This window comes from Lepisma saccharinum, chromosome 5 (genome assembly GCF_977018435.1).
Source record: "Lepisma saccharinum chromosome 5, izLepSacc3.1, whole genome shotgun sequence".
Lineage (NCBI taxonomy): Eukaryota > Metazoa > Arthropoda > Insecta > Zygentoma > Lepismatidae > Lepisma > Lepisma saccharinum.
Window position 1 is genome coordinate 8,408,675 of NC_139233.1, and position 23,487 is coordinate 8,432,161.

The 23,487-nt window shown below is 37.6% G+C and overlaps 1 protein-coding gene across 2 annotated transcripts; it reads right to left on the minus strand.

The window, feature by feature from the left end:
- Positions 1-609: 609 nt before the first annotated feature.
- Positions 610-18,074, minus strand: LOC145987645 (protein stunted-like). 2 transcript variants are annotated; one of them, XM_083122132.1, is made up of 4 exons: positions 17,854-18,074; positions 11,564-11,694; positions 4,744-4,782; positions 610-772 (listed from the first exon to the last, which is right to left on the minus strand). In XM_083122132.1, the coding sequence occupies exons 1-3, from the start codon at positions 17,883-17,885 to the stop codon at positions 4,769-4,771; spliced, it is 177 nt and encodes a 58-aa protein (XP_082978258.1). In that variant the 5' UTR covers positions 17,886-18,074; the 3' UTR covers positions 610-772; positions 4,744-4,768. The 2 variants fall into 2 exon arrangements, with proteins under 2 accessions (XP_082978258.1, XP_082978257.1); XM_083122131.1 differs by lacking the exon at positions 4,744-4,782 and having other exon boundaries at positions 17,854-18,049.
- Positions 18,075-23,487: the final 5,413 nt, after the last annotated feature.

Here is a 23,487-nt window from a genome sequence, read left to right on the forward strand (position 1 = left end):
AGTTGGGTTAAAAATAGAAGGCAAAAGACAATGCATCCAATCTTTGTTGCCAGCCTGAGATGACAGTGACAAGACACTTGGTATTGTCCTTTTCCAGTCTTATTTTTAACCCAACTTACCATGTTTAAACTTTCGCTGTTCTTGTCCTAACTCATGTGAAAACCACATGATGTGGCAAAAGCTTGAGTAACTGAAAAAGAAAGTGCATGTCTAAACTAGACTTCGGTAAGAAGGTGCATCTCTCTTTTATTTTCGGATTCAAAGGATATTTCGTATTTGTATTCTGGAGCTTTCTGTCAGGCTCTTGCCTCTGGCATCAACAGACCTAGATTCAATCCCTGGTAAGAGCCCCAAAATTTCAGTGCTCATTCTGGAACTCTGGTCTCAAAAACCAGAAAACAGTGGCAACGGGATCTCATGTGTTGATCATGTACCACTAAGCTATCTTAAATGTAATTACACATGTTAGAGTTTCCAAACACAACCTGAAACCATAAACATTGAAAATGAGCACATTCTTTAACCAAAAATTAAACAAATCTGTAGGTCTACACTAGACATTGAACTATATTCTTACATTACTTAAAAGCTTGAGAAAGGAAGCCATAGTAACAGTTAATACACATTTTTTATTATTATTATTACATTACGCCACAGTGGCCTTTCTTAATAAACACGGTGTGAAAATCTACAATGTATATAGGTCACTCCCAAATATGGAATAAAAAAAAAAGTGCTGTACATCTTCACTAAACAGATAGATCTTCAGGTTCTGAAATATGAAAGAAAGATAAAAAATAATTACTCAATAATCACACTTAAAAAAAAATTCTCCACCAACCAAACCAATGTTAGTGCACAGCCATGGTTTTTTGGTGGGGCAATGGTCTAGCAGTTATGCAGAGGCTATTGTACACAGGATTTTATTATTAGGTAATGCCCAGTTGGACCTTTAGCCAATGCCAGGGAGCTGTTTTCGCATTCTCCTCTCCTTTCGGCAAACTGGTACGACATTTGAAAATCTGAAAAATTGCATATCGCTGTTATCTAGATATGCACAGGGCCGGATTAAGGTGGGTACTATTGATGCTGAAACATTAGGCCCATTCCTGAAATAGGCCCAGATGAAAACAGACTAGAATTTTCCGAAAGCTGAACAGTTTTCTTTTGCTATATTAACCTGAAAATAAATAATCTTAGAATGAAATTTGGAGCCCCAATTTTGGACACCTAGACACAGCGTTACTTATTATACAGTTACTATTATTCTTTGCGCTGTGACGTAACTAGAACGTCATTGTGTTTATTGTTTACCGAAGATTTCAAGCATCAGTCCCAATTTAGATCCGGCCCTGGATATGCACAGTAGTTTCGTGTCTACATAATCCTATTAACCATAAGCAAGTTTTCAGTTTTGGAATATCATATGTTTTTCAAAAGGAGAGTAAAACATTAAAACAGCTCCCCTAGCATTGGCTAAATATCCAACCGAGCCTTGAAGTAGCTCTAAGGTCAACTACTATCGAATTAAAAAGTATAGATACTAGAGTTTGGACTAAAATTAAAAATTAACCGTAGACCTACATAAAAAAAAATTACATGAAAATTGAGATTATTCAATTCTGCGTTAATCTATGCTAACAATTTTTTTTTCGAGTATGCCTTATATTTTTTATCACCGTGAGAACAAAAAAAGGGCCAGTGTTTTGGAGTTTTACAAACGATCGCTCACTTTGAAATTCTGTAAATTCAAAAATGGATTGTCCGATCGTTATGAAATTTTAGTAGGGTGCAGGCAGAAAGGTTTTTAACACATTTATTAATTTTCAGGTTTTCAAAAATTATCAAAGAAATGTTCTTTTCAATTTTGCGAAACAACCTTTTCTTAGTATTGGGTAGTCCTTGGGTGGTCTTGTTTTGAAGCCCTTTGCATCTGGCATTATCATTGTCAATTCACATTGAGAAACCAATTTTATAGATTTTTATTCAGCGTAGTAAAGCTGTTCATGACATGTGTCAACACTGCACACAGCGATGTCCGTTGAATCAGGTCTCCCTTATCGAACAACACTACAGCAACTTTGCATCCAGACGTCAAACAAGGATTGCCTATGTTGTTAGGTTTGGTTCTATTCTAATACATTGCAAATTTATTATTTATGCTATTAGAACTGAACCTAGCTAGCCTAACAACTTAGGCATTGCTCATCTGACATCTGAACTCATGGTTGCTGTAGTGTTGTGCGATAAGGGAGACCTCGTTGAATCGTGGAGACTGCAAGCTGGTGCTGCGAGTCAATGCTTGCCGTGTTGCCACAGTCAGCTTTACTTCACTGAATAAAAATCTGTATAAAATCGGTTTCGCAATGTGAATTGACAATGATAATGCATTTTAAAAACAGATGCAAGGAGCTTCAAAACAAGACCAATATTGTATTTGTAGCACTAACCCAATACTAAGAAAAAGTTGTTTCTCAAAATTGAAAAGAACGTTTTTTCTCAAATTTTGAAAACTTGAAAATTAATAATTGTGTTTAAAATTCTTCTGCCTATACCCTACTAAAATTTCGTAACGATCGGACAACCCATTTTTGATTTATAGAATTTCAAAGAGAACGATTGTTTGTAAAACTAAAAAAAAAGGCCCTTTTTTTGTTCTCATGGCAATAAAAAATATATAAGGCATAAAAAAAGGTAAAGTGCTCCCCTGTGCTTAGCACCACGCCATGAAGGCGTATAGGGGGTGCGGGGGTAATGTCCCATACTTTCTGGATCCAGTCGTGAGTGGGGGTGATGTGATCAGCACCATGCCCCTGACCGCCTTTACCATGTTATTCGACACTGGGTGGGCGCTGGGGCCTCTTCCAACGTTAGAAAAGTTCGCGAATTTGAACCCGGGACCTTTAGCATGGTGGTCAGACGCGTTACCGACTGAGCCACCGCGGCCACAATGTGACAATTTTACCATTATTTTATTGGCGAGGCTTGATGGAATAAATTGTTTTCCTAACATAGAAGGCATACTCAGAAAAAAATTTGGTTAGCATAAATTAATGCAAGAATTGAATAAGCTAAATTTTGATGTAACTAGTTTTTATGTAGGTTTACTGGTTAATTTTTAATTGGAGCCCAAACTCTAGTATCTATAATTTTTACTCCGACAGTAGGCTCTTCAGACAAACACATGTGGGTGTGCATCCACACGAGTGATTGGTAAATCATCTGAATAGCCAAATATTTGGTTACCTGCAGTGTAAAATGTAAACCTTCCCTTCCTACATGAAGTAACAACACATTTCCTGAATGTTTCAAATTAAAAGCACAGGGTGTTCCACTTAGAATGCAATTTAAATTTGCTTCTATTGTAAGAACAATGCACCCGCAGTTCAAAAATACATCAGCAGGTACTGAAAAAAAATTTCATCTACCACAACAAATAGACAAGAAGTTGATAGATTCCCATCATAATGGGGCACGTGTGATATTCAGTTACAGGTTTAATCATGCTGACATAAAATATAAATCCATTTAACATGTACTAGACAATTAAGTCATGAACTCTCAGTGTGGAAAATAAAAGTAGTGTGGGCAGGTTAGGAAAAAAAAAGAAGAGCAAAATGCACAACAAATCTGCTTCATTAACATAAAAACGAACCATTATCTTGTATGCACGCACTAGATAACTACACATGGCAATTCAATGTAAAAGGTACTCTAAACAAAAGATTCCATGGCACATGTTCATGGCCAGAACTTCAAGTAAGTTTTACACTGAGCATAACTTCCACCTCATGCCTCTTTTAAGGTTAAAGAAAAATACACAAACAGATGGAAAATAATTGTAGGTTAAAATTCAGATCAAGCAATACAAGGTCATTAACAAAAAGACTAGGAGGGCTGGAAATAAATTTTTACACTTGCAGACAGGCCTCCTTCTCAGAACTGTACATCAAAGCTGAAAACAGGCAAGAAGATGGAAACGTGATGGTGAGTTTCAAAACACCATATATTTTGAAGCATCGTAGAAATGCATACGTTCCCACACACACACATTATATTTCAATGTTAGATTAAATTCCCACCAATGCAATGAGAGTCGAAATTATTGTCATGATTTATCATGGACTATAATTCTCAAACCACAAATAACAAACTGCTCACAGAATATGAAAGGGAACTCAAAGAGTTTTTCTACCTATAGAATCTACACAATGTTAATATGCATGCCTTTTGGGTCTCAATTAACCAAGAACATAATCTCCCTAACATCACTACCTTAAATATTTCATGGAGTTTTATTTTGTTGTTTCTTGTTTGAAAATTAGAGGGCACATAATCAACTTATACTTTGTTTACATGTATGGTGGAACACATAAATAATACCATGCAAGTTGTCCCTTGTCCTGTTTACTCTGTTTCTAGAATTTACCTGGTATTATTTGTGCATTTCACTGTACATACAAGAAAACAAATTTGAATGAAATCAGTAGAGGTACAATGGAAATATTTGTCCTGGTTCTACATCCCTTTCATTTGCCCCTGTTGCATGCTAAAATGCACAGACTTTGGTTATGTACACACTGTTTCAAAGTCAACAAAATTAGTACAGAAAACATCACAAACAATATTAACGTGTACGAGGGTCTATCTGAAAAATATTAGCACTGCAGTCGAAACAAAATGCATATACTCATCAAAAAAACTTTTCAAAGAAGCACTCATTTATTTAAAACCTGAACTTACATACTCTTCTGATTGGAATTCTGATCTATTCTTGTTCAGCTGAAAATCAATCAACATGAATGTTAACAACATGAAGACACATAACATGTGCACACAAAACCAGTGTTCACATTGAAGAACATACAAAAAGAGCAGGTTTTTAAAAATACCTAATAGAAGGTGCATCATTTCAATTCATCTGACTCCACACTCCCTTCATAATTTTCTTTCTTTTTTTTACATCTTAATTTGAAAAATTAATGAATATGTTAATACTCATGGAAACATTAAATGCTGCTGTTTTATGCTTTAAATGGCCCTAAGGATAATTGGCAGCTGTGGGACAGTGGTGTATTTTGGCAAACCAACCTCTTTTCATATATAGAAATTGCCGCAAAATGTGAAGTTGTCGGACTTCTCTCATTTTCCTTGCATGCCTGCATTGGTGCTTTAGTTCTAATATATCTAATACATAAATATGTACAATAAATAAGAATTTTGTGTTAAACCAAGTCAAATTTTCAGAATATGCTACTTCTGTCGGGTAACAGTGAAGATTTAAATACCAAGCATGGCATGCATTATCTGTTCATTTTCAGATTAATTTAGAAAAGTGACATAAAATAGTAATTTGTGTGTTTTTTAAATTGGAAACCAAGACGTCAAATTTACCCCCTCCTCTATCAAAAACAATCAAAAAGCAATAAACAACAGTGTACATACATGGCACTGAACAGATCAATGATACTTTGTTAGATACAATACAAACGGTATCATTGGAAGCTTCTGGATTGACACCAGTAATGTACCAGAAAGTTTGTTCCTCAAGTTTCCAATGTGGCACCTAAATATTACAATCCAGCAGATGAAAATAGAAATTAAAAACACTTTAATACTAATTTTAAAAAAACACTAATACTAATTAAAAAACCACTTTCATACTAATTAAAAAGTACACTTCCATGAGGTCTTTTACTTTTTTACACAGTTTTAATCAATAGGCAAGATTTTAAGTTTTCTTTCCATGTTTTGAAGAACATAATAGGTGGTTATCGAAAATTTGAGAAATGAACTTTCCGGTACCCGTCAGTTTATTTCAAGATTAATATATAATATTTTAATTAAAATTGTGTGTCAAGATGACATTTACAATTAAAAAAAAATCACCGAACATCCATTACATAACCTGCAATATGTGATTCACACAAAGAAATTTGAACGTTGATCACATTAACTTGTAAAACCTGTAACCTTGAAAGTAATTAATCTATTCGTTATCAAACACAACATGTGAGAATTTTTCACAATCTGCAACTTTGACATTCACATGGAGGACCCTTAACGAGTTTCCCATGATCGTGCTTTCACTACTTCTGTGAAAAGTGGTTCTTTCCACCAATCCATTTGTCATGAGTGTTATATTTCCCATCCATTTTTCTAACTGCAAATCTAGTGGTGACTTACTTTTCTTTCCCAATTGAAACAGAAGTAGTACATCAATAACTTCCTGCAGCCAAACTTGCATTAACTAAAATAAAACCTGGTTAGAAAAATTGAAGCAAATATGATGTCACAGATGTCACCAAATTTGTGAACTCTCTTTGCAGGTGGAAAGCTTGAAATAAAAAAAACTCTGGTCCTTGAATGAACCTTATGCACTGAAATGTATATTGTGTTATGCGTAAAGAGCAAAGCAAATCCTGAAAGTTTTTGCTTTTGAAAATATTCTTCAATCAATATGAAAAAACAAAAAGCTATGTCGAAAGTGTTATGTTTGTCTTGTCACGGGTGTCACAAATCATCTACAAATTCAAGTTCAAAACCAAATATGCATGCTAAAAACAAAAATTAAACAATAAACTCATTGGATCCATACAATTCGATATCCTTTAAAGGTGTTAAAACTAAAAAAAAACAGGTTACATTAGAACCCCACCCAATATTCCAACTTTTCACCGATTTGCTCTTAGCACAGGAAACTTCACTCACTTGTCATAGGTACATTTTGAAAATTTGTGAGTTTACTCACTAAATATATTCACAGTATAAAAAGTGTAAAAAACTTACGTGATTGAGTATAATAGTCGTAACACTCCTTGCAGACATTGTTTCGCGAAGCTACGCTTTGCTTCTTCAGATATTTCTTTTCAGTATATAAGATACTTCGTCATGAATAAAACTAAAATCCAGGATTAGGTAAGAGAGGGTATTGGGATATGGAATTTAAAAATACATGAAGTTAAAAATGCCATGTAGGTTAAAAGATAATTCTAAAAGAACAGTGTACCCATATTACCATACAGAAGGAATGACTACTGTAGCGTACGAATGCTACATCCCCTCCAATGAGAACTCCACAGATTCCGGCGTGACATGGAATTTAACAGACCCTTCACTATTTTTTCCCCACTGTTTAAACATGTTGATCCAGGCCTCATTCAAGTTACCATCATCCCTATTTAGTTTTTTCCCCCTATCAACACAAATATTTGCAGCCTCGTGAACGTTCATATCAGGTTGTTTATGAACTCTTTTTACCACTTCTCTTTTCTAACCTTATGATTTAATTCTAAAACATGTTCAGAAAGCCCGGTCTTCGGAGATTGTTCCCTAATATCCTTGTCATGCTCATCCCAGCGAGTTCCCATGCTTCTTCCTGTTTGTCCAATATATGCTTTATTACAAGAGCAAGTTATCTTATACACGCCCTTCTCATCTCTGACCTCTTTTCGCCCCTTTCCATCCTTTTTGTATTCAGTAAAATATTCCTCTATGTTTCGGGGAGCTCTCAATTTACCCTTTTAACCTGAAGTCTTTTAGAATCTTATCAAATTTTTTCGGATACCCCTTTTACATATGGAATGCTGACGTATTTGTATTCTATTTCCCCTACCGCGTTATTCTTACTTATCCCATTCTTTCCACCTTCCTTATTCAAGACTTTAAGTGACCCCTCTATATTCTCCTCATTTCCTCTACTTTATAACCATTTCTTAACCCCACCTTCATTATCCAATTGTCTTCTTTCTCTCTTTCCTCCCTACAATTACAAAGCCCCCCGGCCCGAATGTAGAAGTTCATGTATAGATTATTCTTAATTCTGTTTGCATGTTCAGAATCTTGGTGGATATATTTGTCCCCTGCTAATTTCTTGTGGTAAACCCCGGTCCGAAACCTGCCATTAACCCGTTCAATCCTCATGTCCAAATAGTTAATTACTCCTTCGTTCTCTATCTCACAAGTGAATTTTATTCTATCGTCTTGTTCTCCCATGATTTCGAAAATACGATCTAATATTTCTTTTTTCCCGATAACCAAGATGTCATTAACATATCTACAAAAATATTTAATATCATTGTTAACCTCACTCAGTGAATTCTTCTCAATGTAATGGAGGAATATGCTGGAAACTATTCCCGAAACAGGGTTGCCCATAGCAAGTCCTTTGTTCTGTCTATAAATTTTCCCATTGAAACAGAAATAATTATATCCTGATACTAAATGGAACCACCGAACGAACTCCCAGGCTGTCACAACATCAGTTCCCTTACCCATAATCCACCTCTGAAGACAATCCGCGACTTTATCTCGAGGGAAGCTAGGATACAAATTAATGACATCAAAGCTACGGATTTCATCCTCCTCGTCTAGGTTTATCCCCTCCAATCCCTTCCATCACTTCCCAAGAATTCTCAACACTGTATTCGGTCTTCCCCCCAACCTCCCATAACCTCTTTACCAATGTTCACGAGGCTGCAAAAATTTGTGTTGATAGGGGGAAAAACTAAATAGGGATGATGGTAACTTGAATGAGGCCTGGATCAACAAGTTTAAACGATGGGGAAAAAATAGTGAAGAGTCTGTTAAATTCCATGTCACGCCGGAAGTGACCCACGCTGCTTCGGAATCTGTGGAGTTCTCATTGGAGGGGATGTAGCATTCATACGCTACAGTAGTCATTCATTCTGTATGGTAATATGGGTACACAGTTCTTTTAGAATTATATTTTAGCCTACATGGCATTTTTAACTTCATGTATTTTTAAATTCCATATCCCAATACCCTCTCTTACCTAATCCTGGATTTTATTTTTACATATATGACGAAGTATCTTATATACTGAAAAGAAATACCTAAAGCGAAGCGTAGCTTCGCGAAACGTCGTCTGCAAGGAGTGTTACGACTATTATACTCACTCACGTAAGTTTTTTACACTTTTTTTACTGTGAATAGCATTTGTCATAGGGTATGTGCTGTTGTATTTTGTACTGCAAAATGGCCAGCCAATGAAAAGTCATTCGGGTCTGTTACACCCCACATTACCATTTAAGGGTTAAATAAAAGGTATGTGTTAAAACTATTTTTACATTAATGTTTAATATCACTTACTCATGTGCAGAAAAAAGGTAGAAAATACTATGAAATGCTTATGTATGTGTTAAGTATAAAGTCTTGTGTTGTACAGTCGACGCCGAAGTTAATGGTAGGCAAATTGTCCACCGCTAATTTCATTACTTTTTTATTCTACATCCTATGTTGTTTTATGGAATGAAACCACGGTGGTTTGAAGCAGGCTTTGCTCTCTGCCTATTCATGTCATTATTTCAATTCACTTTCATTACGAGGGTCACTATTTATATTTTGAGCCTAACAATGAAAAAACAGGAATTTGACATTGAAAACTGCTTTATTGTTTTTCGAAGTATTCTCCTTTATGGTCAATACACTTTTGCATTCGTTCGAACCATTTGTCAAAGCAGTTTTTCCAATCTTCTTGAGACACCTCCATAATTTGGTTTTTGAATGCATCAACGGCATCTTCCGCCAACGAAAATCGTTGTCCACGCAATTTATTCTTGACATTCGGGAACAAGAAGAAGTCATTGGGTGCCAAATCAGGACTGTACGGCGGATGACCCATCAATTCGATTTTTTGACTGTTCATAAAGTCGGTTGTTAGACGAGATGTGTGACAGCTGGCATTGTCTTGATGAAGAATGATCCGACGGCGTTTGTTTGTTTTCCGTATTTGACGGAAGACCTCTGGCAAACAAATTGTTGTGTACCATTCAGAGTTGACCGTTCTACGTTCCTCTAAAGGCACAGTTGCCACATGACCAGTTTTCCCGAAAAAACAGGCGACCATTTGTTTCGATGTGCTTCGAGCGTGAACAACTTTTGTTGGATTGGGTTCATCTTGAAACACCCATACAGTCGACTGCTGTTTACGTTCTGGCTCATATGCATATATCCATGATTCGTCACATGTTACAATCTTATATACGTCTTTTGAAGCACCACGATTGTATTTATTGAGCAATCGTTTGCACCAATTGACGCGAGCATCTTTTTGAGTTTTTGTCAAATTGTGTGGGATCCAACGAGAACATACCTTTCTCACAGCTAAATGATCATGTAATATTTTATATATGCTGGTGGAACTAATGCCTATGGTTGCCTCAATCTCACAGTATGTCACATGACGATCTTGCTGTATTAGGTTTTGCACAGCATCAATGTTTTCTTGAACAACAACTGATTTTGGACGACCTTCGCGAATCTCGTCGGTGAGCGAATGGCGGCCACGATTAAATTCGTTATACCAGCGTTTCACAGTGGCAAAGGATGGGGCTTCATTGCCAAATGTGGAAGTAAGTTGATCGATGCACTCTTGTCTTGATAATCCACGTCGAAAATCGTAAAAAATCATTGCACGAAAATGTTCACAAGTTAATTCCATTTTATTGTTGTCGCGCAATCTCCAAGGCAACATAAACAACACAAATGAAGCTATTGACAAAACATTTGAAGTATGTTATGGTCAATAATGCCAGACGATTCCGTGCAAACGTCAAATCGCGCCTAACTTCAATCAGTGTTGCCAAGGCTCAAAATATAAATAGTGACCCTCGTACATTGTGTAATACAGACCTAATGAAAATGGTGATGATTTGCCTACTGTTTCTTTCACCGTTGGGTGTACTTGTTGGCTGGTGACCAATGTTCCAGTTACATCTTTGGAATCACACCGTGTTCTGTTCTGGCATATGTTTTTATTTAAATCTATTTGCAACATGAATTCATTTTCCCAGGTCATGGAATGTTTTCCAATGTGGCACCTAAATATTACAATACAGCTGAAGGAAATAAAAAATAATTAAAAAACATACTTTAATACTAATTGAAAAGTACCCAGTTGGGCACATAGTGGTTCGGTTCACACTTTAAACTATATATCCAGTACTGATTAGTCTGTGTGCACAAAGTGAACTTTAAACAAGAATTTGATTTGAAATTCAAACCCGGAATTAAGAGTATGATATTGCTTTGTCTAAATTGTTCAAAAAAATATGATCCAAGTCACAATAACTCCAGGAACAGACATGAAACTATCTACATTTCCTTCCACTAGACCTTTTTGTTTACTTGCCTACAGTCAATGGGTCTTCTCCAGGTTGTTATGGTTGTCGATATGATGAACCAGTTGAAAGCACAGGTATTGACCAGTACTTATAAAGATTCTTACACCCAAAAGGCAAGATCATCCCAGTGACCAAAAATTTGTTGAGTTATTGTTCTAAGTACACTTTATGCACAGATAGGCTAATCGGGACAATTTAAGTGGGATCCAAACCACTGTGCAGTGTGCCTCCACTGGGAATCAAACCCGGAACACCATGATACAAAAAAATACTGGATCTACTATTTTCTAGCTTTTAATGCCAGATATTAGTCTGGTATGTGACATATAAACAGCATATTTACCTCAAGTGTATCATTCAAGAACACAATGAAAAAAACTAATGAAATAAGGTAAATTAGCATGTTGGTTAGTACTCACTAATTGGTTTGCCATCTTTCCAAGGAGTGAACTTGATATGAGAGTCCTCTCGTTTGGCTGCATCTGCCCTAAATTCTGGTTTCAGAGACCTGCGCACCATCTTGGCGGCTATGCTGGAGTAGCGAACGTAACTGCAAGTGAAGAGTACATCTTCAAATACACACATTTCAAAGCAAACTTTGGACAATTTTAACTGTCAACATCTCTGTTCTCGCATACATCAAGCAAAGTTTAAACTTACAATATAGAAAAGAAAAGAGTGGTGCAATTTCCAACTGCTGGGTACTGACATCTTAATTATAAATGCATTTGCTCATGTGAATTCACTACATGTCTGAATGCACTCCCAACAAAAAAAAAAAAAAAAAATCAGTTGCATATATGGGCAGGTTTTGTAAGTTCAGTTACACTGCCTTAGTATTTCCCAGTTTCTTTTTCTACCTGAATAATTATTCTCCTCCACGAATGCTTACACAATTAGGTTAAGACTACAGAGGAAGTAAGCATGTGCATATCATGTTACACCAGAAATTGTACGATTCTTCATCATCATTCCAACTTACTTTCAACTCTCTTCCCTTACTCTTCTGTCCACTTTTCTTCTCTCCTCTATAGGTTGGCTTGCATTATAAAACTTGTTTTCTTCACTTTATAGTTTTAAAAAACAACTACTTTGTGATTAGCAGATTCCCTTGGGATATTGAGCAGATGAGATCTGGAAAGGTTTCCAAGCTTCTGAGAACAAGGTGTAGAAGTGAGCGCGATGAGAATGAAGTGCAAAGATAGTGCTAGGCACAATTAACCTCTCAAGGTACCTCAAAGAACCTTTGAAGACTGTATATTCAGATAATCTGCTGCTCAGTATGTTGACTAACAAAAGATGTGAAGTCAGAAATGGCATTGAGATGGCTTTCAGATGCATGGGCAAGGAAAATATCTAGACTCCTACAGTTACCCATTTGAATTCTGGTGACATTGAGAAGATGGTGGATGGCTGCAATATTGCTGACAGCAATTGCTCAATTTCCACATCACATCCAATCAGTTGAGAGACTGGAAAGAATAATGAGCTATGCTTCGTCTTTGTTTGTGGTGAAAGAGATGCTTATATCAGATCTAAACTTGATGTAAGGAAGCGATTGCCATGCTATGAGAATAAATCCAATTATTTTGCACTAGGAGAGAAGTAAAAATAATAAGGAGGAGGATACACATGGTGGAATGGAACACTCTGGCAGTCACCTCCATGCTAAAAGTTCTGGGTTGATGCAATCACACTACACATACATGTTCACGAGCCCATGCATACATATTGGTCTCATTATTGCATTTGTTTTTGGTTAGAATCACTTTAAATACTCATATTTTGCTATAAAAGTTGCATTTTCCATCAAGTGAAGAGCTGCACAAGATAAAGAACCCTCTTAAGATGGAGCTAGAATTTCTGGATATGGCTTCATTTTTTTTAATTAAGTACTTATTGTCAATGTAGTGCAAGTTAAATCACTCACATTAACCATAAAGCATGACATGGAAAACTAAAGATTATAATTATTATTAAAGTAAAGTAAAGTGCTCCCCTGTGCATAGCACCACGCCATGAAGGCATATAGGGGGTGTGGGGGTAACGCCCCACACTTTCTTGATCCGGTCGTGAGTGGGGGTGATGTGATCAGCATCATGCCCCTGACTGCCTTTACCCCCCCCCCCAGAATTTCCAGCAGGTACCCATGTTATTTGACGCTGGGTGGGCGCCGGGACAGCTTCCATCGTTAGAAAAGTTCCAGGATTTCAACCGGCCGGGAATCAAACCTGGGACCTTTAAGTAGTCAGACGCGTTACCGACTGAGCCACCATTATTATTGGAGCAAATTGAGAATACCGGAAGTATCTTCAATTGCTTTCAAATTCGGCATACTCACTAATTTTGGCCTCGTAATCACGAATCTACAGTTAAAATTTGGTGGTCACATCTAGATATTGCAAAATAAGTCTAAAAAAGTGGGTCCGTGAACGGAGTGAACACCCTTGATTTAAGAAGAAAACAACTATTTTTTGCAATGATTAGCATTTCAAAACTATGTTTACAATCACCCTTAATTTTAACTATGCTTGCCTTGCCTAACTTAACTTTACCTTGAATGGTTCGTGGAGCAAACATGTTTTCCACCTTTACGCAAGACGTCATTTTCTCACATGCAAATGAACACTCCATGCAACGGGTCTCACTTATTGCACAACACTTGAGCCATGTTGTGTTATGACTATGGTAGCAAGACCGTTGTGCGGAAAGGAAGACTGCTTCGGTTTCCATGTTAGTGTATCGAGAATCATAGCGTTAATTGACAAGCGTATTTTGCAATTTCTAGACGTGACCACATCGATCGTAAAATTGCAGGATACGAAAATAAAAATGGTAACATTATAGTATCGATAGTATCGGGGAAACTGATTCCTTCAAATTTACACGAGAAAGTACTTACGGAAATCATGGTATGACTTGAGATGACCGGACCCTCTCCGATTTTCTTCATATTTGACACTCACTAACTGAGGCCTCCTAATCACGAATCTGAAGTTAAAAATTGTCGGTCACGTCTAGAAATTGCGAACCATTGACGCTAGCCCCACGAAACATTGTAGCGTGGTTAGGTTAGGCAAACATAGTTAAAATTTTGTGTCGTGGTAGTATCTGGAATAAAACTAACGCCTTATTTTAGCTTATTTTGCAATTTCTAGACGTTTCCGACAAATTTAAACTTTAAATTCGTGATTAGGTCTCAATTAGTGAGTATGCCAAATATGAAGAAAATCGGAGAGGGGTCCGGTCATCTCAAGTCGATCCGAAATCATTTTCTCTATCGTTGTGGAAGGTCGTGAATGTAGTTTCGATAAATTTTAATGCGAAAACATGTAGTTTTCTGCGAAAATCTCTGTCCGACACGCTATTTTTGCTGCCGCCATTTGCTTTCTGCACGAGAGTACAATGTTCCATGTGTTAAGATGTCGCAACCCCATAGTCAGTGTTTCAGCCTCACCGTGTTTTCACTAGAACATGATGTGTCGAGTATTTTTAATTTTTTTTAACTATGCTTGCCTAACCTAACTTAACCTAACCTAACCTTACGGAAAATGGTTTTTGGGGCTAACGTGAATGGTTTTTGGGGCAAACGTGAATGGTTTTTGGGGCAAACGTGAATGGTTTTTGGGGCTAACGTGAATGGTTTTTGGGGCAAACGTGAATGGTTTTTGGGGCACACGTGAATGGTTTTTGCAGCAAACGTGAATGGTTTTTGGGGCAAACGTGAATGGTTTGTGGGGCTAAAGTCAATGGTTTGCGACGTAGTAGCATAATTTCAAATCCAGGCAAGAAAGTAGGTATTTTCCGGTGAACAAGGTTGCAACACTGCATAAATCGACAAAACATTTGTACAACGTGCCCTGAACCAGTACGCTATCGCCCGCCATAATGTGTTACAGAATCGAAATAACAAGTAACAGTAAGTACTCGTAAATCTAAGAAATAGACATTGAGATGCATTATTTCACTTCAGGAAATGTTCCACATTCTAAAATAGTACGTTAGCAATGTAAAAAAGTCCGAAATATATGATTCATAGGTGTTTCCCCCATACTATAATGGTACCATAAAAGTTCGTTATCACAATTAGCGCAAAACCATTCACGGATAGCCCCACTGACCATTCTAGGTAAGGTTAGGTTAGGCAAACAGTTAAAATATGGGGTCGTAAAACCTTGCACGGGTAGCCCCACAAACCATTCACGGTAAGGAAAGGTTAGGTTAGGCAAGCATAGTTAAAATTTGGGGTAGTAGTAATGTCAGGAATGTATATTTCGTTTTTTAAGTATTGGAAACACAAAATCTTCCAGCAAATAACGAGCAATCGTGCATGTCTGTTCCGATCACGGACCACTCAATTTCGCTTATTTTGCCATTTCTACACGTGACCCCCAAATTTTAACTTCAAATTCGGGTCTCACTGCAGAACATACGATTTCAATACCACCCAACCTGGACACGTTTTTCTGGTTTTTTTTTTAAAGAAAAAAAAATTTCCGCACTTTAAAACTTACTTTTCCCGATTACTAACTACAAAACGTTACCAAAAAATTATGAACCGCGTTCCTCCTAAGCAGCCCATATTCTGCAGTCTTACTACAGTAACTACTTCTTGATATTGTTCTAAAATATGATACTTCCCTGCAAGCTGTCCCCGATGGTTCAAAACCATACGTATTAAATTTATTTACAATCACAAATTGTTTCAGAAACAATTGAAGGGTAACAAAAATTTCTTGCAAGTGAACTATTGAACTTGCATTAATGAAACTTCTCCAGAACATGGGCTGCTTTTTCCCTCTAAATAGACGAACAAAATTTATATCCCCTGAAAGTACGTACCTTCTACTTCCATTTTCTGGTGTTACTTTTACGATTAATATTATATTATTGCCCGTAAAAAATGTTTTTCCTGCTACTAAAAGCAATGCATTTCTCCATTTGTTCGCGTCCATATTGTTTACGCACTCAAGTGTTGTGCGATAAGTGAGACCCTTCGTTTCGCAGAATTCGAGTTGATTTGTCGCTCCAGATTCCACCCATAGACGCACAGTTTCTTTCATTATTTCAGACGAGGAATGCTTACAAGGTTAGGTTAGGCCTGTTAGGTTGGGTTCCAATAGCATAAATACAATGAAAAATGTTTTTCCTGCTACTAAAAGCAATGCATTTCCCCATTCGTTCGTGTCCATATTGTTTACGCACAGTTTCTTTCATTATTTCTTCGAGGAATGCCTACAAGGTTAGGTTAGGCCTGTTAGGTTAGGTTTCATTAGCGTAAATACAATGACTAATTATTATTTAGGCTAAGTGAACTAAACCTAGCTACCTAACAACATAGGCATTTTTTGCTTTCACTAGATTTGTGGAGGAATATGACTTTTCCTTCGCTGCTACGATTTCAATACCACCCAACCTGGACACGTTTTTCTGTTTTTTTTTTTTTAAAGAAAAAAAAATTTCCGCACTTTAAAACTTACTTTTCCCGATTACTAACTACAAAACGTTACCAAAAAATTATGAACCGCGTTCCTCCTAAGCAGCCCATATTCTGCAGTCTTACCCAAATTCGTTATTAGGAGGCTGCAATTAGTGAGTATGCGAAATATTACAAAAATTGGGGAGGAGTCCGGTATTGTAAATTCGCTCCCTATGTTATGCTGGCTGCACAAGCGTTGCCCGTACCTATTCCTACGGCTAGATCTCGTCTTTTCTCCTGTAAATTTTAAGAAATCCGTCTCCGGCTTATACTATCGTTACCAAAATATCCCTCATATAACAATAACACCGGATAAAGCTATAGACAAAATCCGCCATTCCCAATCTACTAACTAACTAACTCTCTAGCCTTCTTAAACCCGAAGGTTCATGGCTGCAGCAACACAGGCCTTCCATGTTTCCCTATTTTGAGCAAGTTCTATATACTCTTTTCCATCCCTACCGATTTCCCTTAGGTCCATCTCAACGTTGTCCCTCCATCTTCGTCTTGGCCTTCCTACTGGTCTCTTACCATCAGGTTTCCCAACAAGAATCCTGTAAACTCCTCGTTCCTCTCCCATTCGTGCCACATGGCCTGCCCACCTAAGTCTTCTTGATTTAATTATTCTAATAATATCTGGACATGAATACAAATTATGTAGTTCTAAATTATGTAACCTTCTCCACTCACCTGTCTCCTCATCCCTTTTAGGTCCAAATATTTTCCTAAGGATCTTATTTTCAAATACTCTCAATTTATGTTCCTCTTTCAATGTAAGGGACCAAGTTTCACATGCATATAATACTACAGGCAAAATTACTGTTTTGTATATTTTAACTTTCAGTTTCTTAGATATTAAACGAGAAGACAAAAGTTTATGAAGAGAGAAGTAACATGCATTTCCTGAATTAAGCCTACATTTTATTTCCTCTTTAATATAATTTTCATTTGTTAATATTACTCCTAAGTATTACTCCCAATCTACAGATACCGGAGATAGTCCTTAGGTTGTTTGCCAGCCTGCTTGAAGTTCCTCCTTTCTTACCATTTTTAATGAACCTGGATTATAATCTCAGTGATATTAAGTCTCCTTCAGGGTAAAAAAAAATCGTCTGTAGTCTTCGAGTCTCCATCCTTGATCATTGCACCTTTTTCGGTAAAAATATACTAGCAACCATATCGTGTTTACCGATATCCGAAAACTAAATCCAATTACAATTATTGTCTTACCTCAATCCTGCTTGACGCCACGCACCACTCATTTTTCTCGATATCTACGGTTAACTTCGTGCCTTGATATAAAGTTAGACCTATTTTCTCTCTACGATTTTGCTTCCACCATTAAAGAAAAGAAGGGCTGGTTAAATGCCACACACCATCCAGCAAAGAACAGTAAACATTATTTGCTGCAAAAAACTAAATGCATCCTTTCAGGAAGATGCTAATATCAACCTATCAGTAGTAAATGTAATCTGATATACATTCAACAATGTGTAACATGAACTAACGGAAACAAGTTGTTGCTAATGTCGCGTTAACACGATAATGGACTAATCGTAATATCCAAGTAGTAGAGAAAGTCTTCAAACTCCACTCCAGTAATAATTTCAGTATTTAATTGTTTTTATAAAAAACATCCAAGGTTATTTTATGAATCGATTTGAGTTTACTGGTCTAAAGTTTCGTTTTTTCGAAAGCAGTAAACATACTTCTTATACCGGAAAAGAAACTTTTCAGTGTCCATTGACGGATTAATGAGCAATTCTACATGAGACGGAAATCTGATGTTCTCGTGAGCGTATGTAGACGTTTGGATATTTTTTTTTTTTTAAAAAAAGTCTGTATTGCTGCTACAACCATTTTTCGTCGAATTCTTCTTCAAAGAGAACCAAACCCAATATGCCTAATCTAACCACCACAGATTATTACCACGCCCCAAAAAGCTACCAACCAATCACAATGATAAAAGAGCTGTAGGGTAGGAGCAATCCGTACCATAGAATCCGTACCTTTTCTAAAATAAATTTTCCAATAATAATAATAATAACAACAGCAACCCGTGGCGCCCTGCCGAGACGGGAGATCATCTAACTCACAGACGTGAGGACGTGAGGTGTGCACGATGAACCCCCGTCATTGTTGTAGGTTTCCATTCATTCGTAGCGTAGCTCCACAACGGACATTTCCACTTTGACATGAAAAACGTTTTAAATCCATTCATTTTACAGATAATGACATAAACATGAGACGTGCAAAATATCTCGGCGATATTTGTTTCGGTTCTCGAGAAACACTCCTTCAAACACCACTGAAATTCACCTACTACGTCACGGATTTGAAAACGTCCTCTCCACAGACAGGAGGTCCTCTGACGTCATCACTTAGAAATGCAAGCAGGCGGGTCTTCTGCTCGTCCCATCAACTTAGGATGAGCCGCGGAAGCGACAGCATATTCACTTGTTACTGTGTAAAACAAGTATCTTACAACCGAAATTTTGTTACGCTTCCCAGGACACTCAAACCTGCATGAGCTGCATAAAGCGGGCCACCCATTTACAAAGAAAACGAGAAGGAAATGCTCCCTTGCCGTTGGCGAGACGTTGCGATTGCCAAAAGCTGGCGTCAAATCGTTGCACACTTGCAGCTGGAAAATCAAGGTCACTCATTTCTCGTTGCATTTTCTTGGCTTCGCCCATCCATTACATTCGGTCAATTTCTCGCGGCAAGTCCTAGCTCCTATCATTTCAAAACACACTGTCGCTTGTTTCAATGTTATTTTAGATAGCGCCCTTTTAGAAAAGAAAAGGCAGTATAGTTTCTGGTATAGCTGAAGTCTTGAACGTAGTAGCAGTTCTGCATCTTTGACACAACCCCAGAGGAAGCTGACCGAAACCGTATCTGGTTTCGAGCCACCACCTGTTTTTCTGTAAAGCGATGTTGTCACTTTTGCCTGCAGTGTTTAGACATCCATTCATTCACTGCCAGGTTGTACTCCCAAGGTCTTTATATTGTATAAAAAAGTAGCACAATACGATAACACAACCTAGCAAATATAACGCAACCACAACTTCGCGTTCAAAAATCTCTAAAGAAACTGAATTAGCAACATCTCATTTAGTCCACGTGGACTTGACGAGAGCTGTCATTTCTTGGACGAACTCTATTGGTGGGAAAGGTTTCAAGGGACGATTTATTGGGCTCCACGTGGACCTGACATGTGGTTGTTAGGGGGAAAACTGATCATTCGGAACTTTCTTTGAAGTAAAGTAAAGTTGGAATCAGGACGACAAGTATATTTTACAATGAGAATTATACATTCAGCCATACGAATTTGCTGAATGAGTTTAGAACTAAACAGAAAAAATTACAGAAACTTCACACAACGACGAAGCTTGCAATCACGTATCTAGGAACGTATTTCTAGGGGAGGGGTCCGGACCAAGTGCCTGAGAATAGTAATAATAGTATAATATATGGTAATAATATAATATGATAGTAATATATTAATAATTATTTAATTAATCGTGCGCCATTGGACTAAAAATCTCGGGAAAATACCATGCAATTTATTGTTATGAGAACAGAACAGAGTATTTGAAAAATAGGCACTTTTCACGATCAAACTAGTGTCTTTCGATATTACTAGTTCTGGGTTCGAATCCCATATGAGGTATGGATATTTGCGTGCTGCAGCAAAATATGACGAGCTTTATGCAGTGGGGCATTAAAAAAATTTCGGCGCCCAGCACACTTAAAAATCACTGTCATAACTAAAATGTAGGAGACCCAGCCGTGAGTAATGTTTTTTTTAAAGACATAAAAGAATTCATGATAAATGTATTTCGAATATAATTATTTTTTTTACATGTAACACATACTGTGCGTCCAATTCCTTGTGAGGCCAAGAGATCCGGAGAAGTGTTGAGGGCGGCGCTAGCGGAGATGCCGACATTTTCGACCAGTAACTCCCTAACTACGTCTCGGAAATTGGCAAGAGCAAGTAAAGGAGGCAATGCGAGCGAAGCGAGCAAGAAAATTTTACAAAATGTATTTTTATTTGCATAAAATTTGACATCGAAAAGGACAATTGTCCCTCTGAAGGTGGCCTTGTCTGTCAATATGTGACCCCCTAGAATTGATTTGTTTTCAAGATTGGCAGACAATCCTCCCTGCCCCCCTGCGGTTGCGCCACTGTGTAGCACACCAATCATTCTAAGTTGTTTAACTTCAACAAAATAAAGACTGTAATAGATTCTTCAAAAATCAAAATACATTGATTTTTGATTCCAATAGGTGTGACTGTCGGGAACATGGAGCAGTTTAAGCTATGTCTTGCTCCAAACAGGCAAGAAGAGCACTGCTGTGTCACCTTACATGGTTGCTAATTCTTAGCTCTTGGGTATCTCATAAAATGCCACAATGTTTGATACATTTCGTTCCAACTTTGTGAATTTATCAATATTTTTTTTAAAAAAAAAAGCTCTTGTGAGAGGCGCAGGAGAAGAATGATCGCCCCCTCAAGCCTTTAATTCGCCCTTGCAGCAAGCTACTAAGATTGATGGTTTTAGATCGCCTACATTTTTTCCTTGTCACCCCTAGTAGCACTGGGGTACTTGCCAGCTGTTCTCTCTCCCTGGCTATGGCCTTTCCACAGTGACTGTGCACGAAAATATGAGTGAGAAGGCAGAAGTATTTTCTAGATCCTCTGTGAAGGGGAGGTCACCTCACGACTCCTTTGATCCACCCTAGTACCTTCATCTTGAGTTCATTTCGTGCTTATCTTTCGTCGCCCCTCCCCCTTCGTCATCCTTACCTTTATTCGGCCCCTCTTCGCCTCCTATCTGTCGTTTCCCTCTAATCGTTTGTCGGCTGAAATCTTTCATCGCACCCATCCTTCTTAATTCTTATCTTTGTTCGCCCCCTGTCTCTCGTTGCCCCCTATCTTTGTTCCCCTATATTTGTTCATTCATATCTTTTTCACCCCGGCCCCCTATCTCTCGCCGCCCATCCTTCGTCATTCTTAATTTTGTTCGCCCCCTGTCTCACATTGCCCCCTTATCATTCGTCATTCTTATCATTGTTCGCCACCTGTCTCTCGTCGCCCCTATTTTAGTCACTCGTTACACTCGCCGTTAAGCTTCCTGCTCCCCATAATGGTAGTTCTTCGTAAAATACCACAATATTTGCCATATTGAAGAAATAAAATGAGATCCTTAAGGGTCTGTCGCTCCTCAGTCACCCTTTTTTCTACCCTTCTATTGTATGTTTCTTAATTGACACTACGTGTGATACAGTAGCGAAGCGTGGTCTTAAGAGGAAGGAAAGCAATGCAGTACTCCGAAAAATGGGGGGGGGGGGTATATAAATTATACAGCCCATTGCCCCAGTTTTTCTAGGAAAGAAAGGACATTTTAAATAATAATAATATATCCATGAACTCCTCTCTCAACGGCCATACTGCTAAGTTCAAAATTCTTGTCACGTTATTGATAATAAAATACTTGCTATTACTTACAGCTTCCCGTACGAAATTTGAAATATCCATGTTTGTTTTCGTAACTTCACAACACACCAAACAAAAGAGAACACTCACTTCAGCCACTCGTTCTTCCCACACAAATGGAAAATATTCCGAAAAGCTCAGAAGCTAACAGAAAAGTGATGTCAACCTCGTTGTAAAAATTAATGTTCACGGGGGAGTAAAATAACTGACTTGAAGCTTAAAATTAATTAAGCTTTCGAATAATAGGTCATTACAATAGGAAGAACATGCGCTGGTTCTTCTTTTTAATAATGTATTATATTAATAAAAATAATATTTCGAGTTGGATAGCATTTATGACTTAATGTTTTTGTTATTTGCAGGTCTCGGGATAGAGTTTCATTGCTTTTTTTTTGTTTTACATACGTTTTATCGAAAAAACATCAGTTTATTGTTTGTATGAAAACTTACGATAAATATAGTGTAAATTATTTGGTAGTTGTCAACACTGGCGTGCGTTGTAATTTGAGACAAGAGAAGTGTGAAGCGGACAACAGCCAGCTCTTCTGTAGATTCCAGCGCTCCCCAGTGCCGGAACACCATGTTTGTCTTAATCCCTGAACGTCGACATTATTGACACGTTTTACAAATCTTGAAACTCAAAGTAATGCTTTAAAGTTTATCTACATGGAATTTGGAACAGTTATATTAATTTATTTCAATAATTCTGTGTTTATAATAAAGCAAATATACATCTTCGAGATCATGTTAACACTTATATGTTTTCTTATAGTAGTGTCTGCTTTCTGCTTAGCTCGGGTGTTTTCGAGAGAAGCCGAAAAGCTCCGAAAAGCAGAGCTTTTATTAGTGGTTTGGGGACCGTACCTTCACCAGCATCTACCCTTCGCCATATGATACTTGAGAAGCGTTGGTTTCCCTCACAGTGGCTGCAAGCAGAGAGGTTGCTGCTTGCCAACGGGCTGCGGAGAGAGTTTGCGGCCGTAAAATTTCGCGAAATCGAGTACGATAGAAAATAAATAATGCACTCAACGTTAAGTACATTAAATAATATTTTAATAGTGCAAGCAGTGCTTGCTTTGCTTGTACTATATCTTCGCCACTGGTGATATATTTTTCCAACTGTGTATATTATATATCAATATGTGAAAAAATAAAATAGGTCCTTGGTGGAAGTCGCCCACGACGCCCCCTCAAGGGCCTCCCTTTAATCCACTCTTGGCTTTATGACACCATAGGTACATAAATTTTTGAAATCTGAAATTCTGGGTTCAAATATCGAATGAAGTGCATGCTGCCCTCATCCAGGAATTGCATTTGGGAGGGGCGATTTTCCCGCGGAAGTCCAATCTAACCAATATTTA

Excerpts from the sequence above, each read along its gene's own strand:
- LOC145987645 (XM_083122131.1), bottom strand. The coding sequence starts at position 17,885 with ATGAGTGGTGCGTGGCGTCAAGCAGGATTGAG. Across the intron at positions 11,695-17,853 it reads TGGCGTCAAGCAGGATTGAG|TTACGTTCGCTACTCCAGCA; the intron begins GTAAGACAATAA and ends CTTCACTTGCAG. Across the intron at positions 773-11,563 it reads GAAAGATGGCAAACCAATTA|AACCTGAAGATCTATCTGTT; the intron begins GTGAGTACTAAC and ends TTCATATTTCAG.